Raw genomic sequence first — 19,858 nt, 5'->3', positions numbered from 1 at the left:
CCCCGTCTGGCAACGCTGTCAGTAAGGGGTTATTGATTTTTCCTAAGCTTTTCCGGGCCAGCTGTTTCCCGGATTCTGCGCCCTGCGCCACTTTGGGGTTGATTGGAGTTGGGAGTAGCACAATAAAATTTGTTTGTATTGACATCGCGTGCAGTTTCTTCTTTTTAAACAAATTTGAGAGTTATACAGAGTTTGGGTGAAACATGGAGGACAGTGGCATTGATAGCGAGGACAGGCAGTCCAACATATACGAGGATGGTGCTGCTGGCCTGCTGGTAAGTGCAACAACAGTAACAAACAATGCAATTTTTCACTACCAACGTCACCGCAGAAAACGGCCAGTGGAGCCCCCAAACATATGTCAGATCTGGAGTTTGAGGTGGCGTTTAGGGGTGCCGGCAAGGTATATGCCCCCACGACCATAGAAATCGATGAGGAGGAAGCGGCCGCCGGTCGAGGCCACGAGCCACCCAACACCTGCCGCATACTGCAGCGAAAACTAGAGCTGAAGGTCGAGCGCGCTCGAAGGAACTACACGCAGTTCCAAGAAGAACAGGTACGAGTCGCTACCCCAACAGGTTCAGAAACATACTTGGTGAAGAGTAATGACGTTTATTTTCACAGGCTACAAAGACACAGTCGTCCACTTTGATACCCATCAATCGACTGCCCATTCCTGGCGAGCCTGAGCACAAGCCGCTGGTTGATTACAAGTCTGAGAGCAGCGACGAGGCGGAGGAGATATCCTTCTTTCCGGCCCAGCTGAAGCGATCCAAGCGCCGCCAGCAAAACCACGAACTGACCGACACGTTCAGCATACAGGAAATGACCATCGACTCGGACCTGGAGTCGGATGACAGTGCTGGCACCCAGAATCTCGAGCTTCTGCTGCCGTCCATGAAGTCCACCATTCTCGACAAGTTCCGGAGCTGCTTCGGCTGCTGGCGGCGAAGGTAATGCCACGCGGATCGGGAGCATATCAAGCGGATCAAGCACAAATCACGTTATTGACAGGCACTAGCAAACAACGTACTTAATAATAAACTCCATTGCCACTACAGAGCTGTAAACATAGATTTATTTGGCTTTAGTAAAAACTTTTCGAATAATATTAATCAATACTTAACAGGACATGGCTTTTTAATTGTGTTTTTGTGGGTACAAAAAATAACTTTTTTTATAGTCTTTGGGGTTTTCAAAAGAACTATTCCCAAGACTGGTAATGGTAAATTTTTTACCTCTTCGTTATACATAATTAATGACAGCTTTTTACCAGCAAAAGAAACTGAATTTTTTTATGGGGAAAAACTAAAACGTATAATACAAATTTGAAAAAAATCAATACCAAACGATGTTCAGTCTTTTATGGAATTAAATAACTTAGGTGTCCGTATTGAGTGTGAGGCAAACGCCTTGCAAAATCCAGTGGCTTAGATCCTCGGAAGTGGCCAAGTTTGCCTCAAAGACCAGGCCCACGCCCATCGCATTTCTGCGCAGCGATGTTGTGTAAACGGGGGCCAGGAAGGTATTCTAAAAATAAAGCAGAAACACATTACAAATGAATTAGTTCCTATCCACATTTAAAGCGCCAACACCAGACTAAAGCTAAGCTTCCGCAATTTAAAATCAGAAACAATTAGCCCAACAGATGCCCCATTAGTTGCCTGAGAGGGTGCGGAAGCTGTTGGTAATTTAGTGCGATGCATTTAAACAAATATCAGCGTCGCCACGCCCATGTACATAGATACAAGGGCACATTAGTACTTGTCACTGCCAGACGGCGTTAAAGCCAGGATCTGCAGATAGCTAGTTGTCCTGGCGCAGGCCAACGCTTTCCAGTGATGCTCCAACTCATTTTCCTATCCCGAAACCCAAACATACCTGCAGCTTGAGACGATGCGCCTCTATGGGCTCCACGGCGAGAATGGCCAGCTCCTCGACCAAGATCTTAGGATGGGAGCGCGCCAGCTGATTGATGCCCATGTCAAAGCGAGCACCCTCTATGTACAGACCATGCACAAAGCAGCCCTGCAAAAAGTTGAGCGATTAAAATGCAAACAGAATTCCTAATTACGAAATTAGAGCCAGTTCTAGACTGCACTCCAAGAAAAGAGGCTTTCAATATTAATAGGAATTTAAATCACTTTAAAAAGATTGTAAAATATAATGCGTAGTTACGATACGGCTTAATGCTCAATTTTTCTTTCACTTTAATGGTTAGTTATGTTAAAAGCGCGAAATTTTTTAAACCAATTTCTTCCTGTACAAATTTAACTCCTAAAGCCGAAAAGAGCACAGGAGCCAGGGACCAGAACATAGTTCGGCCATCGTTTTGCATTTAGAATGCCAGAAGGGCGTATCCCCAGTACTCACAGTCACTGGACGTTCCTCCACATCGTCGGGGTCCGCAAACTTGGTTACGTAGGTGAACAGGGTGGAGCGATCCAGGGGCCAGGCGTTTTTGCGACAGGCAATCTGCAGGTGAGACCAAAAGGGGGTTGGGCAGGTTCGGTTATTATCCGCCCACCGTAACGGTGTGACAATGCAGACTCACCTGCACCAGGGCCGTGAGATAGCTCTGCGGTATATGAAGTCCAGACAGCCACATGACCAGGGGTTCTCCGGATAGACACCAGTATTTGTATTGAACAGCGCGGAGCTAGGCAAATGAAATGATTAGGGGACACGAACTCACCTTGATTGATTTTGCGCCCAGTTGATTAATGAGCCGCGCCAGGAAGGATAGTAGAGGGATTTCCCCTTTCCCGAATCCAGGCCTATAACCGTACTCACCCGCAAGTGCTCCAGCCAACTGGCCAACTGCTTGCATGTCGCAGGCGCCAGTTTGCTCCACGCGGCTGGCAGGAGGCCATTGAACAAAGAGTTGGCAATGTTGTCCAGCACATTGTCCATGCCGATTTCGCCAGCTATGGCCTGCGGAGAGCATGCAATTAAATTAAAAGGCACAATGAAGACGGCACATGTGTGGGCGTGACTGGTGCAGGGGCCAGGACAATTGCTGCTCCGGCAGCAGGGAGCCGGAGTTCATTTGCATTTGTAAATTTATTTTGGCAACAAAATGCAGCCTTTGCCGAGATCCCCCCACACAGCTCCCACTGCACACATTCAAATTTGTCCTTTGTTTGCTTGGTAGCCGGCCAAGTTGGCAAATGCATAAACAAATGGGGAAATGCAAAACAATCCTGAAGGATTTATGTGCGGCCTCTATTGACAGCCAGCGCCATGGCGGAGAATGGCTTAGTTACCTTTCGAAGCAGCTCCAGGGTCTTCTTGATGCGCACCACCAGCATGTTAAAGCGATCCAGCTCCTGCAGCAGCACCACTCCGGTTGGTGACAGGCTCATCTGGATCTGTTTGCGGATGCGCCACGTCTCAAAGGCAGGTGGCAATTTCTTCAGTATCCCGGCGGCCACAGAGTCGATGAAGTCGTCACGGCTGATTCCGCCAGTACCCTCACCTGGATGAAGCAGAGAAGTGTAAGAGTATGTTGTGGAAGTGGAAGTACTGGTCGGGACAAAGGCAAGGGGGGGGGAAGCTTCTGAAATATATGCAGATGCTGTGGTTTTTCCGTTTGCCATTTTTCCGAACACTTTTTTTTACCCATTCCGTTTGTAGGTGGGTTTTTATTAATTCTCCTTTTTATCGCGTCGGTATTGACGGCGCCCAAACACAATTTTTTGTTCACGGCTTCATTTTTTGTTCAAGTGTCAATTAGCAAATACTAAAGCTCATGAATATGCAAATTATAGCCATTTTTCAGGGAATTACTTGCTGCAATGTGGAGCATATTGGTATGGACTATACGGCTGACGCTCAGAAATATTTCTGCTCGGAACACAACTGACAGGTTTATTTAATCTTAGATATAATAATTATGGATTTGACAGATCGTATAATTTCACCATTTCCAATTGATTCAGCGACGGAACATGTTTCAATAAAATCAGTACAGTTTTTTGTTAATATTCAATTTGAAATATCTTTTGAAGTGATTTTTAATCCCCTGCAGCTGACATTTTTTGCTGTATTTTATCTTGGGGCTCTCCCCGATGAATTGAAATTAAATTGTTAAACTCGATTTTTAATCAGTAGAAATATTTGCTCTTATTATTTTTATTTACAATTGAGAGAGGGGGTCAGTGATGGGGCATTTTTGTTTGCGCGAAATACTTTACCAGGATTGACTTCTGTCGGGGTCCACTTGGTCACTTCATGTGTGCGAATTTATTTAAAAAAGTATTCCAAATTGTATATACATTTATTTACAAGGATGTATGCGTGGACGTGTGCGAGTGGATAAACAAATAAACGAGGCGGATGGGTGGGTGGTGCAGTCCTGGAGCAGGGCATAGAGGGAAAAGTGCACTATGATGGCGGTTTTAACACGTTTAAGCCGGTTTACACGGTTAAGCTAAAATTATCGACTTTTGGGTGACGTTTTCACCATTTTTTGGTAATTCTGATGGCGGTCGTTGCGGTGAGGTTTGAACTCGATTCGCTGCGATTTGTGGCATCCCGATGAAAGTGAGTGAGTGCAGTCGGGAATGGGAGGAAATGGGTTTCGAGGGCACTCCCCCGGTCTGACTGTGTATCTGGCCCGGGTGTGTGCGGTTCTATTTTAATTTTTAATGTGTGCATTGCTGTCCTGCGCCGGCAATAATGGCGCATGCAATAAAGTTAATTGCAAAACCGCAACTAATTAATTAAATTAAATTAAAAATTCAACATGCCAAAAATACAACATAGCATAGCTCGGCAGCCCTGTGCAGAAATGAAAATCAACAAGATAAAATGTAATAAACGGCTGACAATTGGCACACGTTGCATGCAAATTGAACCATTTACCAGGACTGCCGCTGCTCGTATCTACAGTACTTGTATATTACATTATTATCATTACTTTTTCCGATTCGAATTATCAACGGATGGGACGAGTAAACGTGTGATAAGCGGCTGACTTTATGGGAATCAGATATATATGTACATACATGCATGCAGAGGAATGGGACGGTGCTGGTGAGCTATCTCGAACCGATACGCCCGCCGGGATGGCGGTTAAATAGTGAATTGGTCGGCTACTCACCCGTTTGCGGTTGCAGCTCAATCAAACTGCTCCAAATGCTGCGTGCCGCCATTGTGTAATAACCGATTTCCGCGTTCGGATGCAAACCAAACACATCCGGCTTGTTGACCAGCGGCAGTTTGTCGATGTGCGCTGTTATCAATGCATTACATATGTATATGCCTCCTGCTACCGTCCATCACCCGTCACTCACCTATGTAGTCCTCCTTCAGCACCGTCTCCTCGTCGGGCAGGCAGTAGTCCACATTGTCGTCCTCGTAGAAGTGGAACTGATTGAATTCGTCGAACAAAAAGTCGCCCATGTACTCGTTCATATAGCAGTTTGTGATGCGTCGATCGAAGTCATCAATCACTCGTCCGCCGTACATCACCTCGCCGATAAGGTACTTCAAACTGTTCCAGGGTATCTTTGCGCCTTCTTTACAACGAGTGAGATAGGTGCGCAGGATCTCGGTGCACACCTCGAAGTCGGTGTCATTAAAGTCGTATGCTATGTTCCAGCCCAATTTGTCGTACTTGCGACGTTCCTGCGGATAGAAAATTCAGATTAATCGAAGTGCCACCAACTGGACGATCAATATCAATTTTATGCTGCAACGCTGCTCAATCAATTGTGCAACTTGTCTGTGAAAAGCTTTCAGCTGCTGGAAATTAGAAGATTAATAAATAAACAACTTCACATACTCGGCCAGCTGGGATCCGATTGTAAATTGCGCTATCTATGGCTCACTTACTTGGACCACCGCGTGGAAGAAGGCCAGCACATAGACCAGGGGCCGGAAGGCAGTATGGGAGCAGCTCTCGAGGCGCTCCTGCCGCACTTTGAAGTAGGTGGAGCGTAGATTCAACTTCAAACCGTTGGGGGGCTCAGTGACCACTGTAGAGAATAGGACTTACTTAATACAAGTGGCTGACTGGCTGCCATGGTTACACAACCAAGTTCCATGTTAAATACACAACGCATCTATTTATTTTATTATCTAATGCGCTTTAACATTTACTTAAAATGAACTCACCCTTCAAAGACTTCTGCAAAATACCAATCGGGAAGCTGGGGGTAGGATCCGTGGTAATCCACAACCTAAAGTCCGGATGAGGGTTCTCGATGCGATCCAGATGTTTCTCCAACTCGCGAACAAACCTAATCAGCAGGTGTCCGTTCTGAAGCATAAGCCACATCCCCTGCTTAATGGCCGTATCCATTAGCCTCATGGCAGCTTTCTCCTGGCCCTGTCCCAGGGAGATGTGAGAAAAGTTTGACATGCCAACGATAGAGTCAGCCAGTTTGATGAGATCGTTGGTGGGATCCGAGCCGGCGCTGAGCACAAAGCAGACCGGGATCATGCAAGTGGTCTGTTCATAAATGGCCGTAAAGCTCACCACCGGTGGCATAATATAGAATTCATCCATAGTTTCTACAATATACTGATTTATGCAGCGGAAGATTCGATCCACACGGAAGCACCGCAAGAACATTAATTTCTGTAGGCGAAAAATATGGGTTTTAGACATTTTAATAACCTCAATGACTATGAGACGTCGGAAGGAAGTTCATCACTCCTTCATAGTTGGCCAGTTGATGCTTCAGTGTTGCTGTTGCTGATGCTGTTATTGCTGTTGCCTTAGCCATTTTGTGTTGCCATCGTAGCTGCGGTTTTCTAGCAAAACTCAAGTGCAAATTGGGCTCGCTTGGCTTGGCGCTGGTTTCAAGTGCGACTGCGAGCGCAAATTGCCGTTCATCTAATGGTTTGGAAAATTGATAAAATATGGTAATGCACACAGACACATTCCCACACAGACGGACACAGAGATACACACATATACCCAGACTGTAGGAGACTGCCAGCATGCTGGCTGACAAAAACAGGCGGCTAATAACTTGAGAAGAAAATGTGCGCCAAAGTTGCAGGACGTAGCAAAAGTCGGGTAAAACTAAACGCCCAGACCCAAAGTGGTGTCCTTTGTAAGCGCGGGCTGGCATAAGTGTGCGTTAGTATGTGTGCGAGCTGGGCTTGTACATAATAATCCACTAGAAGCGGGCATAAACTACGAAATCCAATAACGCTCAATGGCAACGACAACAGCAACAGCAGCAACAAATTCAGGAGCTGAAGAGCCTGAAGGAGCTGGAGGAGCAAGAGAGAATTGGGGATACTAAAGGAGCGGGAGGTTTCGGCTCCTGGCCAGGCCCACTCAAAGCTAAAAGCATGCAAAACGAGTGGGTGAATACACAGAACAGCGGGGCCGGCACTTGCCTGGAATGCATTGCATTTGATGTTGTAGTCTCCCGGACATGGCACCTCCTCGGGATTCTCCAAGTCGTACCACTGAACGATGGTGACGACGACATCAGTTCATGGGCATTCAGCGATAGGGATGGTGTTGGAAATTCGGATGAGGATGTGGATGACGATGGCGATGGCGATGGCGATAAGTGCAGGCAAAATGAGCGTCGGCAACGGAACGGAAGTCAGTGGATGCCACATGCCAGTCAGAATCAGAATCAGAAGCAGTTTCGGTGCAGACCCATCGACCATCCGAGTCCAAGTTGTTGTTGCATTGTTTATTTGTTGTTTTTGTGCATTTTATAGCATCGTCCACAAACCAGCCATGGGGTAAGCGGACACCCACAACAACGACGAGCAGGAGGAACAGGAACAGGACCAAAAGCAGTGGCACGACCAGTGGCAGTAGCAGCAATTTGATAACGGCATCGCAGTTGACGTTGACGTTGAAGATGATGCACCCAAGCGAGCAGCGAGAAAATCGGAAATAAATATAAAAAATATATATATAAGAAAAGCATGAACATTTAACAGTCTATGGTTGAGAATTCCGAGAATTCTCTTCAGAGTTCAGGGGCAGGTCGCCTTTTTTTGTCCTTTAATGGCACAAACTTAAATCTTTGTGGTGATTGTACTATTTCCATAACGAATCAAGGAACATACTGTATATTTTTATTCCCAAAGATTTTCTTTTAAAATTTTAAAGAGTGCATAAAAAGGTCACCCCAGGCAATGATTTTCCTAAAGCTAGCTTTTCTTCACTTACCGCCCTCCATTCGTCTAGAAAGCGTCCAAAGTGATCCGGCAAAGTTCCAAAAGTCTCGGAGAAATCAAAGGCCAGTTTAAGAAGATCCTCCCAGCTCTTCTCGGGCAACCATTTGCAGGGATTGGAACGCTCGCTTTTGGTCAGCGCAATATTGCCTTTAATGAAGAAGTCCAACTCCGACTGCTGAAGAACACCATCCCGCTGGGCAAGTTTGGTGGCTATCTGGAAGGAAAAGAGCAGCTTATGCCGCTCAAATATGCCAGTGCATCCGTAACAATAAACGTTTTCGGTTAGTGTCTTAATGATGTTGTTTAGACGCTTATTAAGACTGGCATCTGGCACAGCTTTTCGCAGGGAGTAGACGAACACATCCAGATAGGCAGCCAGTGCGTACTGGTACATGCTGTTCACGGTGGCCATGTCCGCCAGAGCAAAGAAAAGAACAGCTCCCCGCTTGGCGGCCGGAAGGTAACCGTTTCGCAAAATCTCAATATCCGCCGCCGTATCGGCTGCCAGTTTCAGTTGTTCCATCACAACACCAGCCTTTGTTTTGGTATTCTCTAGTGTCTCTATCAGCTCGACGTTATCCAACATGTTTCCCGTCGATGTGGCCAACTCGCGGAGCAAGGAATCTTCAAGTTGTTGCAGCAACTGCTTGTTCTCGCTGGTCTGGGCGATGAGGGACTCACGCTGAGCTTCCAAATCCGGTCGCTCTGTACCCACCACTACACTAAGGAGCTGATCCTCCAGACCGGTCTGGGTCACCGTGTAGTTAATGACCAGGGCCTTGGCATATACAGCCGGATCAAACTTCGGATTGGAGAACTTTGTGGTCAGGTATACACGGAAGCCTGGGTCCCAGTCCACCTCCTTGTCTCCTAACATGACAAACTTACGACCACCCTGTGTCCGAATATTCTTCTGCAGGATGTCGTCGATTACCGGGTCGATGTAGTCATCAACATCCTCGAACAGCACGGGATTTCCGTACATGATGGCCATCTCTAATTGTTTGAGGAAGTCCGCGTCACTAAAAGAGAGAACCTTGAGGTTGTTACGCGTCTCCTTTTTGCGGATCCATTGCAACGCCTGCAGTTGGGGATCAATACAAAGAGGGAATCGGGAAGCGCGCATGGTTAGAATGCCGTTTTGGATGGATAGCTCATCGGGTGGAAGGCCCTCGTTACTCCACTGTGAAATCTCCACGTCAGTGGTGAGGTAGCCATCTATCTTGAAGGGAAGCTTCATGGGAATGCCGAGTGAAATTATATCCTCCAGCCAGTCGTCAAAAACCATGGCCTTGCGGAATTCCCAGGTGAAGGCACCCGTGTAGGCCAGGAACGAGGCGCTAATGAGACAAACACCGACGCTATCAATAAGTTGCTGGCCCAGGCTGGCCATCTCCGCGCTCCAGCGGATCAACTCAGAAGTGAGGCCACTAATCAGCTTGTCAGAGGCGATCAAACGCCGCTCCGCCTGCTGCATCATTTCAGTAAGGGCTTTCATTTGCTTCATTGAGATGGCAAATTTCTCGTTCAACTCTGCCAATTTGTCCTCCAATTTCTGAATTTCAGAATTAAGGTGGTTGAGCAGTTTTATCTGCACTTCCTGTTCCTCGACGAGGAACTCCACCCGCTCTTTTTTGGGTTTCACCTCCTTATAGACATCGAAGAAGCCCAACACAGCTTTTACGAATTTAAGTAGACCCGCACCGGCAATAGAAATCTTCCCCATGTCGTCTAGGTTTTGGGTCTTCATGTGCTGTCGGCACGAGGTGATCTGTTTCTGAGTCAGTGCTTCGCAGTCCATCTCCATCAAGCTCTTCAAGAAGTTTACATCGCTCATCATTCCCTTGGCTGATTTCCAATTGATTTCCTTGATTCCCTTCAAAATCGCCACACACTCGCAGACCACCTGCACGGCAGCTGGCGGCGTGGCAAAGGATCGGATTTCAGTGATCTGAGCTTTCTCCAGCTCGGATAAAGCTCGTCTGGCTTCTTCCAGAGCCGGCATAGCATCGGCCAAGATCAGCTCAGCCTCGTCTTTTTCCACGGCAATCTGCTTGCCCTTGATCTCCACCTCTACGGACTTTTCGGAGGCCTCTGCTTTCTTGGTGTTGGCTTTTACCGTTGAGGACTCGATGGTGACCAACATGGCCTCGCACTCCTCTGAAGCCACAGCCACGTTTTTCTTCTGCTCCGTGACAATAAGACGCAATTCGTCGATTTGAACAGAAGCCTCTTCGATTTTCTTAATACCCTCACCAAGCCGAGAACGCTGTTGGGTGATGAATTTGGCCTTCTCCTCTGATAGGGTATAAAAAATATAAGAGTTAGGGTACAAAAAATACACAATTTTAAATAATATCTAACCCAACAATCCCCTATAGGTATTGATATAATCCAAATAGTGTTTGGGCGTCACAAAATTATTACGTCTTAGCTTGGCCAGATAGTCCTTCGAGTACTGCTGTATGGTGGTGTGCACATGCACTACATGCTCCACTATGGCATCGCGGTGATCGGCCGGAATCAGCGCATGCTCTGTGAGGAAAAGCTTGGCCACAGCGTACAGCGCCTGTTTGGGCCACGGGAAGACCCAATCGATGTATGTGCTGCCGATGAGACCTGGGAAATTCCTGCATCGATTTCGTAGAGCGTCTCCAGCCGGAGACATGCACAAAACCACGTGCAAATTTTCAGCACAAGTGCGCAGGAAATATGCCCAAACGGAGTCTCTGCGATTTTGAATAGGTTTTAGAGCCGTTTAGTAGTTAAGATGAGTGATTTCTTACTTGGAAGCAGAATAGCCATCTTCTTCGGCAAATTTACGAACTTGATTAACAATGCTATCCTTATCCTCGTCGGCAAACAAGGCTGGAACTTGCCCTACGGTCAGAATGTTATTGATCAACTCCAGGAATCCCTCCTCGGCAACCTAAAATGGGTTTTAATGTTTTCGAGTTTAAAATTCAACTCAAAACTTCCACACATTGTTTAAAATCTCACCTGAGCAGCCGTAAAAAGGAACACCACCTTCTTCCGCTTTACACCCGCTATGCCGTATAGGACTTTAAGGTCCTCGCGGAAGGCTGTTTCATTGTAGCCGCGTGAAATAGTTATTTCAAAGACTTCGCATTCGGCGGCAAACGAGGCCAGACGGGTGATGCACTTCTTTCCACTGCCACCGACGCCGATGAGCAGCACATGTCCGCGATTCATACGAAGAGTGCGATGAACACGGGTCAAGTGCTCCAGACAGTCCTCGAACAGGACCAGGGTCATTTTCTGCTTGCGCTCGCAATACTCATCTAGAATCTCGGTGAAGAGATGGAACACAGAATTGTAGTCTAGCAAGTCCTCGTACAAACGAGCCTCCGACTCATTGGTAAAGTTTCTGAAGTCGCCAAACAGCATGGGATCGCGCAGGACATAGTCCTTTAGAGACAGTATCACCTGAGGAGCATCCTCACCCTCTTCCTCCTCTTCGCCTTCCTCTTCTCCCATATCGAAGTCCGATTTGGGTTCAGGCTCGTACAGTAGTCGAGCCTGAGCCTCTGCCTCAGCGGCTGCCGCATCAATGAATCCGTTTTCTTCCTCAAAGGAAGGTGGGAAACGGTCCGAAACTTCGGCGGTGAGATTGCGTCGAACGCCATTGATATCCTGGCAAAAACATAGTTAAAATATTACAGATTTAAATGAAACAAATATTATATTAACCTGATCTGATATTAAACGATCGCAGATGATCCTGGTGTACTCGTTGCGCCACACACGAATCAGATCTCTTAGGTTTTTGAAGCAAGTGGGTTCGATGAGCAGCAGGCCGGCGAAAATGCGCGACAAATCCTTCAGATTGAATATGTAGTGGAACTTGGACGGCGTCGGCGGTAAATCCACAATTACCATCTGCGGGTCAGGAAGCAATTAGCAGAGGCAAGGCAGACATGGACCCTCCCATCATTCCACTCTCCCCATAAACGTGCCCCGGGGCGGAGGCCACGCCACACAAATCAATTTTATCTAGACTAGCAATATGCGTTCGCAAGGAAGGAGGACATCCTACACGCCCTCGGGACGTTGCCAAGTTGCTGAATTTACAGCCATTATCGAGTTGCAGCCGCCGCTCCAGCAGCGCGTCTGAGTAACGGCAATTCTATTCAAATAATTCATTTCAGTCCATTTCGTGGCGCATTAATATCCTTGCTACTGAGTGTGTAAAGAAGACATACGAACTAGGAACTAAGAGATACGACTCAGAAGGAGCAAGGTCGAGGGGTGGCCCAGACTGCAGGTGTGAGTAAATCATTTTTTCCATCATTTTAGGAGGAGCAAGAGGAGGCTGCTTGTGGCAATTGCGGCGACAAATGCATTTTTATCTGTACGCAATGAAATGCGATAATATTTTAGTGTCAACAATTGTTAAAAGAACCATAAACTAATGCCCTTGCCCAACTCAACCAGCCAGCCACGCCCACTGCCGAGAAAAGAGCCATCTACGGTTCAATACTTGAGCATAATCAAATTTTGCCCCGGCCAAGATATTCCGGAGTAGATAGGCAACGAACACATAGCCAGACATCCAGCCATCCAAGCAGCCAAACGCAGATACAGATACAGGCACCGGAGCAGGCCCAGATACAGATACAGTCAACTAGGCAGCCGTCGAGGCGGGTGACCATTGTGAGAGCAAGCACTGAAGTGTGGACTGCCTGGCCGAATACTGTACTGGGTGTGGTGCAAGAAGGGGGGCAAGTATGGCCACCACCACGATTACGGCTTTGCTGCGACTATGGCACTGAGTTGCACTCGAAAAACCAATGGAGCAGCTACGAGATTCAGAACAAGGACGATGAAGAGGACGAAGGACTCGACGTCGTAGTGCATTACAGACCATTGAATAATTTCCATTTCCATTGTGGGGCCACAGGGGTGGGCTTCGGTGCTGTTCGAAAGCGGGGGTCACAGCAAAGCAGATTATGAAAAATTGTCGTTATTTGCATATGTAAATCGAATTTCATAAAATTTGTGAGAGGCCTTAAAGCATTATTCAGCGTAGAATTGATTTCTTTTACTGAATTTGCCCTGAATGCAGTCAAGAAGATGTTCCTCCTTTTATTCTGCTATAAACTCAGCCGAAAGGACACAAATATATTCAGTAAATTTTCATTTTAAGGGGACTTGCAGAATTATTATGAAATGTGATGAAATAAGGATTTCTTTACGATATCTGAGACGCCAAAATATGTTAATTTAAATAAATATTGTGTAACTCTAGGACTAACTATGTAAAATTATGTATTACCCTATTTTTAATTTATAAATGTTCTTTCTATACCTCTTTTGAATTGAAAGCCCACCCAATTATAAGACCATGAGTACCAACTCCCCGGATAAATTACTCCGAGTTTTTGGTAAGAGACTCTTTCATCTTGAACATACCTTAAACAACTTGAGAGTCATACTGACAATCATATCAGCAATCATCATATACTTGTCATCAAACTTTACATAGTTTAAGTGGCCTTTGAAAATAGAAGAGTATATCTGGATGAGGGATTCGTCGTTGGGGAAAACGATGTTGTAGGTGGAGAACATGCTGATGAAGCGGGGATCCACCTCGTTTCTTCCGCCTCCCGCCGTTCCCATTGCCGCGTAGAAGGTTAGGTCTTTGAACCTCTTCCAGTTAAGATCCTTGTCGCGGTCGTACATGCCGCCGCGTTCGAAGAAGAGCTTCAGTAAGGCAATTGGCTGCTGGGTGCCATACCTGTGGAAGCGTTACAAATATTAATGGACATGGAAGTTTTGTCATTTTAGCTTGGTGCTATTACGAAAAGGTTCAGTACTCACTCATCCACCTGCGGCATGTTCATGTCATCAATAAAGCAAGCAATCCTCTTGCCCATCGGTGGGCCATACGTATCCTTAGTCCGTTTTTCCACGGCGGCTTCCAGAGTACGCTGCACATCCAGGGACGATGTTCTCGATGAAAAATTAATATTGAGTATGACCTGAAAGGGATGAGAAAAGCGAGGCGGAGGGCCATGTTAGTCGGTAACGCAAAGGTTGTGCGAGAGATTTTTCAATTACGTTGACATTCGGATTCAGATTGCGCAAATACTGCATGATGGTGGCCGTCTTTGATGTACCAGCCTCGCCGACAAGCAGCACGGGTCGTTTGATCTGGAAATACCGAAAATAGGGACAAACATTAATAAGAAATCGGGAATCCGGCGACAAAGCCGCAGTAATGAGTTTTTCACACATGGAACCTTACCTCGCTCATCAGAGCCAGGACGCGATTGGTGCGCGTGTTGTCCACAGTGGGTACCAGGATATCGCTGAACTTAACCAGGGGGTTGTGTTTGTATGCCTGGACCACCCACTCCCAAGCTTTCCACACGTTCTCCTTGATGTCCCAGAAGTAGTCATAAAGTGTGGGCTTACCCTGCGGGAATTGTCCTCCGGATGCGGGGTTTTCCAACGTGTCACTTACCAGCGGAAATCCAGATATCCGCTTCATGTACTCATCAAAAATGATTTGGTGTTTCTCCAGCAAGCAGGCGCCTAGAGAGCCATAGACAGCCTGTAGGAAACAACACTCCAAGGTATCCGTATTGTAAACCTGCAACACCATCTCGTCGTAGTTCTTTCCCTCTCCGGGACCATAATTGGGAAGTAGGGCGTCGTAGAAGTTACAGAACTGGGTCACCATATTAAGGTCCGTTTGCATAATGACTAACTTGAGGGGATTTCCTTGTGTGGTGCCATCGAGCCCCTCCAAAATAAAGGCAATGGCCTGCGTGATGATCTTCTCGAACATTTGGTCGAGTAGTTCCCTCTGCGGTTCTGGTCGAGTGAGAACCCATCTCTGCCAGTAGGGACTATATCGCAGGTTTTTCGGATCAACGTACACCATTCCGGCACGAGAAACCGTGGCAGGAGAGGCGTAATTTAAGTTTCCCACTTCAAAGAGAAGGGCGCAGTAGTTTTCCAACCTGATTCGTTCACCGTTTGCCAGAGTCAGTAGCTTGTTGTCGTCCATCACGGAATTCATGTTTTCAATCCAAAGGGCATCCACATCGCCGTCAAAGCAAGCATAACGGCGCTCCTGTTGGGTAGAAGAGAAGTTAACACATTTAGGAAAAATAAAGTTTATTAGGCCTTTGCAACCACTCCCTTCACTTACCTCACGCTCAATGGGCTTATTCATTTCACGGAATATATTCGAGAATAATCCATCAATCCAATCTCTTGTTTCCATATCCAAATAGCCGTATAATTCAACAACAGAGCAGGCCTACACAGATAAAATTATAGAAAACATGTTAGCATATGGGTCAGTAAAACTTGGAAAGAAGGTGTAAAGGTACAATAAATAAACCATAGGGAAAAAGGAAGGGAAAATATTTAACCTTATTTAATTGTTTTATTGTTACATAATTGGGAATATCATTTACTATGGAATATTGCATGGCAACTAATTATGTAGTGCGCAATTGCACAATTTCACAAGCACTTATCAAATCGGCTTTTCAAAGCAAAATGCGAAAATAGAGAAAACTGCAATTTGAGGACCAACCGAAGACAGGACAGGAAAGGACTTTTCCAAAGCACCCGACACAGAGCTCACAATAGGACGAGCCGGATGGGAAAATGAAGGAAACTAAAAGCGTCCCCTCCCGCAATTTCTTTGCCAGAGAGCCGCCTGTGCATTTGAAGGGTGAGGGCTAACTGGGGGACACTTACCTTGGGGTTAAGCACAAGGCACTTGGTGGGCAGACCCATGTGGGTCTGCGCCTTAACCAGGGCATTTATGACAACGGTTTTTCCACCACCTGTTGGGCCCACCAACATGGTCGAGTGCCGGGTCATCATGGTCTCGTACATTTGCACCACTTTGTCCTCCTGCCGGTGGGTTGAGATCGAAGAACGGTGAACGAAGGCGTTACCGTTGCCGTTGAGGGGATTTAGTTGTCATAAATGATGTTGCATGGTGACATCGCATGTCCAGCAGAGGTCCATTTCCGGCAGGACGGGGCCAGGCGGGGGTCCGACATTTGCGCAACATTTTGTTTGATGAAAGTGGCAAGGATTTGACCAGGAGTTCAGTAGTTCAGGTGAACAGCATGGATGAAGGAGAGCAAAAGAAATGGAAAATTGTATTAGTGGAAATTGCTGGAGTAGTTGCTGAAATAGTGAACGTTTGTGTGTCCGAGGGCAAAGTTGAAATTGGATGTGAGAAGGTGGGACTGGGTCTGGGTAAAGTGCTTTGTAACATTTCCTTCATTTGCGATTATGCGACACGGCGCAATTTACAAAGTGTCAAAGTGCTGGTCAGGGACCAGGACTAGCACCATCGCTAGGACTACAGATTGTTGCCTCTGTCAACACGGTAATGACAGGGCACAATCTCGCCTGAGGACCAACTCGCACCTGATCGGCTAGCAGAATGTATCCATCGTTGACCAGCACATGCCGCGTGGCAGCATTGAAGTCCGGATAGCCGATTCGTGGGCAGTCGATGCCCGGGAACAAGTCCTTAATTAATCCTAGGAACAGCGGCACATCCTCGAAGATGAACTTGGGGAAGTTCATATCGCGCAACACTCGCATTAGCACCACAGCTTCAGGCAGGTCCTCCGATTGACGCTTCATTACACCCGCCATCCTGAGCACAGAGTTTAGGGATCGCAGCCCCCAGTCATAATGGCACTGTTTTGACAATTGAGCCTGGGCCAAGGCGTAGAGCACTGTCATTTTCTTGGCCAAAACCTTGGCGGTAAGGAATCCGTCGGAGAACAGTGAGATCAGGCAGATCAGCTCGAGATCTGGCTTGATGCATGTCACTGGCCGGAAGAGAGCCTTCACCGACTCCGGTAACTCCGTACGCCCGGCGTATCCTGGATTCATGGTCACAAATACCCCGCACTTCGGGTCCAGTTTGATTTCGACGCCTTCAAACTATATGTATAACAGAGAAGATATTGTTTAGAGACATATTTTGGAATTAAGTTATCAAATATAATTGTCTACATACAACAAACCGTTCCAACTTTCGAATTAATCCGTTTCGAATGGTCTGCAACTGTGTGGATATCACACTGAGCACGGAAATGTCAATGCGGTTAAACTCGTCAAAGCATCCCCAGGCACCGCATTGGACCAGACCAGAGAGAATCGTGCCCACTGCCCGGTAGTCCATGCCCTCACCGCAATTGGTAACCACGCAAAGCAATCCCATGGCCTTGGCCAGATCTTTGACAGTCTCCGTTTTGCCCGTGCCGGCAGGTCCAGCTGGTGCTCCGCCCAGATTCATCAGCAATGCTTGAGTGATGGTTAGGTAGATTCGGTCTGTCAGAGGGGTGATCACCAGGCGGCCATTAAGACCCATGTACTCGTAGCCAAAATCAAAACTGCCGGAGCACTGGAGCACATGAAGGTTATCATAAAACTTCACCCAGTAGAAGCGCAACTGACTCTCCCAACTAAACTCGCTGGCGTCCAGGACATTGTCGCGCACAAAATTGTCGATAATATCCCTGGCATGGACATCCACTGTACATTGGGCCTTGAACTTTAGGCGATCGTTGCGCGAGAGATTGGAGCGCACCTTCAGGACAAGTTCCTCGATCTGGTAGTTGTTCTTGTTCAAAAAATCCTTCATGGCCCGCATGTTACCGTGATTCTGGGCCTGGTCGAAGGCCTCCTCCACCTCGGCAGTCCACCAGACTTGACTGGCGGCTAGGCCCACCATGCCCTGGTAGTTCATTAGCCACTCCGGTCTGAAAATAACCACATCGAAGTGGAAGTCAAAATCGAAAGTGCCCAATGACTGTCAATTTAATACAATTGGCCATAAATATGCCAGGCCATGCGCCCCACGGCTTAAACAAAATAATAAATCGCGCGAAATGACAAAATTATACAGTCCGAGTGCGGAGTGGGAGAACAGAACACTGAGCCGGAGCCAGTGCCAGAGTTGGACCCGTAGCCGTAGCCTCAATGTAAATCGCCGGCCATAAAAGGAATTGGCTGCCGAAGTGTCACTCCGCATGGACTTTCTTACTTTTTGGAGACGGAGAAGTAACCGTGGGACGAAAGGCATAAAATATGTTTTATGCCCAGCTGACGGTGGCACTTACCTTGCAATTTGCAGATCTGTGCCAAAGTCGAAGATGGACGTCTTGTTTATAAATCGGTTGGAACGACGCATTTCATCCAGGACATCGTTCATCCAGTATTCCACGCGACCCGCTGCCCGTGCTGCTCTCCGCCGGAAAGCAACGAGGAAGGGACGAAAAGACAATAACCGCATAAATAAACCCCAGTTGGCAATATCAATAAGTGTATACAACAACAATAAAATGCTGTACACAGCCACAACAACAGCGGCAATAAGAACAGAAAAAGCAATCAGCTCCACTCCTCCGTACTGATGGCAATGCTCGCGCCCATGCCGATGGCTTCAAATTAATTAAAAGAAATTGGCCAGCCAGTGCCAGCCAGCAGACAATAATGCCATAAAAAAGTTCAATTTTAAAATTGGCAATCAGTGCGTGGAGCTGAATGCTGGATTGTCCAGAACGAAGTCGAACCGCATAGCAGATCGGATGGTGCCCAGGATGCTCATCCAACGGAGGAGCCACTGGGTATCAAGGGGAGCTGTTGTACCTACCAGAGCGCCGGAACTCCATGACCTCTCCCTCGCTGGAAATCATGGCGGTAACAAGGGTCTGGCTTCCCTCCTTCACCAAACGCAGTGACTTGATATTGTCGTACATCTGTGGGGTGAGCGGGAGTAAAGGGCGAAATGAAAATTGTAAAATCAATGCGGAGAAAAAAAATATTATTTATAAGCCGAATAAATTCATAAAAATTTACCACGGCTCAAGAGGGGGATGCAGGATACGCCCACCTCCAGCACTTGGCTGTCTGCGAATCTGGGGGTCCATGCATGTGTTGCAGAAATTGGCGTAATTTCCGCCATGGACATTGGCCAGAACGAATAAACAGTGACATTAACTTTTATGGCAAGACTCTATCCACACACACACGCCCCGTCGTACATAAAAATAATGTCGCTGGCAGTTTGGCAAATCTGTTGTTGTCACCACCATCGAGCTGAGGCTCAGGCCATAGCCAAAGCCCCAAACCCAAAAGCCGAACCGAAATCCAAACCGAATACCGAAAACCGAAACGCCCACAAAACTTGAAGTTGTACCCTCTGGACCCACCTTAATGATGTGGTTCTGCACTGCAGATGGCTCGCTGCTGCCCAAAATGGAGAGCAGCTCATCGGTGGATATGAAATAGAAGCGCGGAAAAATGCGACGCTTTGAGTCCAAATATTCGTTTAACGACTTCTGACAATTTTCCAAGCCAATGCCCAAACCTTGTATTTCCACTAAGCGTCCGGGTATTGTACAGAATGGCACCACTAACGGATTTTTGGCACAATCGACCATGATCTGCAATGGGAGAAGAACATAGTGGTTATAACAAGATGAAGTGGGAAGCGGCAACGCCAGTCAGGGCAGTAAATTATTATGAAAAGCAATGAGCGCAACGACCAACCCAAATACAATCAAACATATTACAGGAAAATGGGTTCGTTGTTATTGAATCTAGGATGTAATCTAGATACTCTCAAAATGTATTTAATAATGTAATGTAATGTTTAATGTTTTAGGAGTGGTCTTTG

At 46.9% G+C, this 19,858-nt stretch overlaps 2 protein-coding genes across 2 annotated transcripts in view; one reads left to right on the top strand and one right to left on the bottom strand.

The window, feature by feature from the left end:
• The first annotated feature begins 69 nt into the window (after positions 1–69).
• On the top strand, positions 70–1,126 carry LOC6499237. The gene is made up of 3 exons (XM_001955014.4): positions 70–275; positions 332–556; positions 625–1,126. The coding sequence occupies exons 1-3, from the start codon at positions 204–206 to the stop codon at positions 955–957; spliced, it is 630 nt and encodes a 209-aa protein (XP_001955050.1). The 5' UTR covers positions 70–203; the 3' UTR covers positions 958–1,126.
• Positions 1,127–1,266: 140 nt separating this feature from the next.
• LOC6501352 (dynein axonemal heavy chain 10) overlaps positions 1,267–19,858 on the bottom strand; it is a 32,940-nt gene continuing 14,348 nt past the window's right edge. The window contains exons 22-48 of the mRNA XM_001955013.4: positions 19,392–19,625; positions 18,833–18,938; positions 18,300–18,420; positions 17,195–17,939; positions 16,591–17,118; positions 15,904–16,062; positions 15,344–15,454; positions 14,432–15,265; positions 14,245–14,337; positions 14,005–14,165; positions 13,597–13,921; positions 11,875–12,063; positions 11,164–11,817; positions 10,950–11,092; positions 10,528–10,892; positions 8,156–10,461; positions 7,360–7,431; positions 6,121–6,586; positions 5,839–5,981; positions 5,298–5,631; positions 5,105–5,236; positions 3,267–3,478; positions 2,794–2,934; positions 2,555–2,659; positions 2,374–2,475; positions 1,882–2,028; positions 1,267–1,530 (exon numbers count right to left, since the gene is read on the bottom strand). Coding sequence (XP_001955049.2) covers positions 1,381–1,530; positions 1,882–2,028; positions 2,374–2,475; positions 2,555–2,659; positions 2,794–2,934; positions 3,267–3,478; positions 5,105–5,236; positions 5,298–5,631; positions 5,839–5,981; positions 6,121–6,586; positions 7,360–7,431; positions 8,156–10,461; positions 10,528–10,892; positions 10,950–11,092; positions 11,164–11,817; positions 11,875–12,063; positions 13,597–13,921; positions 14,005–14,165; positions 14,245–14,337; positions 14,432–15,265; positions 15,344–15,454; positions 15,904–16,062; positions 16,591–17,118; positions 17,195–17,939; positions 18,300–18,420; positions 18,833–18,938; positions 19,392–19,625 — 9,078 coding nt within the window. The 3' untranslated portion in view covers positions 1,267–1,380. The remainder of the gene's footprint in view (positions 1,531–1,881; positions 2,029–2,373; positions 2,476–2,554; positions 2,660–2,793; positions 2,935–3,266; positions 3,479–5,104; positions 5,237–5,297; positions 5,632–5,838; positions 5,982–6,120; positions 6,587–7,359; positions 7,432–8,155; positions 10,462–10,527; positions 10,893–10,949; positions 11,093–11,163; positions 11,818–11,874; positions 12,064–13,596; positions 13,922–14,004; positions 14,166–14,244; positions 14,338–14,431; positions 15,266–15,343; positions 15,455–15,903; positions 16,063–16,590; positions 17,119–17,194; positions 17,940–18,299; positions 18,421–18,832; positions 18,939–19,391; positions 19,626–19,858) is intronic.

This window comes from Drosophila ananassae, chromosome 2L (genome assembly GCF_017639315.1).
Source record: "Drosophila ananassae strain 14024-0371.13 chromosome 2L, ASM1763931v2, whole genome shotgun sequence".
In the NCBI taxonomy this organism is placed as follows: domain Eukaryota; kingdom Metazoa; phylum Arthropoda; class Insecta; order Diptera; family Drosophilidae; genus Drosophila; species Drosophila ananassae.
Note: the sequence above shows the minus strand (reverse complement) of the source record. Positions and strands in the feature narration are given on the sequence as shown.

What these genes read in the sequence shown, in the direction of transcription:
- LOC6499237 (XM_001955014.4), top strand. Translation starts at nt 204, where the DNA reads ATGGAGGACAGTGGCATTGATAGCGAGGACAGGCAGTCCAACATATAC. An exon ending in ATGGTGCTGCTGGCCTGCTG is followed by an intron (nt 276 to 331) that starts GTAAGTGCAACA and finishes ACGTCACCGCAG; the next exon opens with AAAACGGCCAGTGGAGCCCC. An exon ending in CGCAGTTCCAAGAAGAACAG is followed by an intron (nt 557 to 624) that starts GTACGAGTCGCT and finishes TTATTTTCACAG; the next exon opens with GCTACAAAGACACAGTCGTC.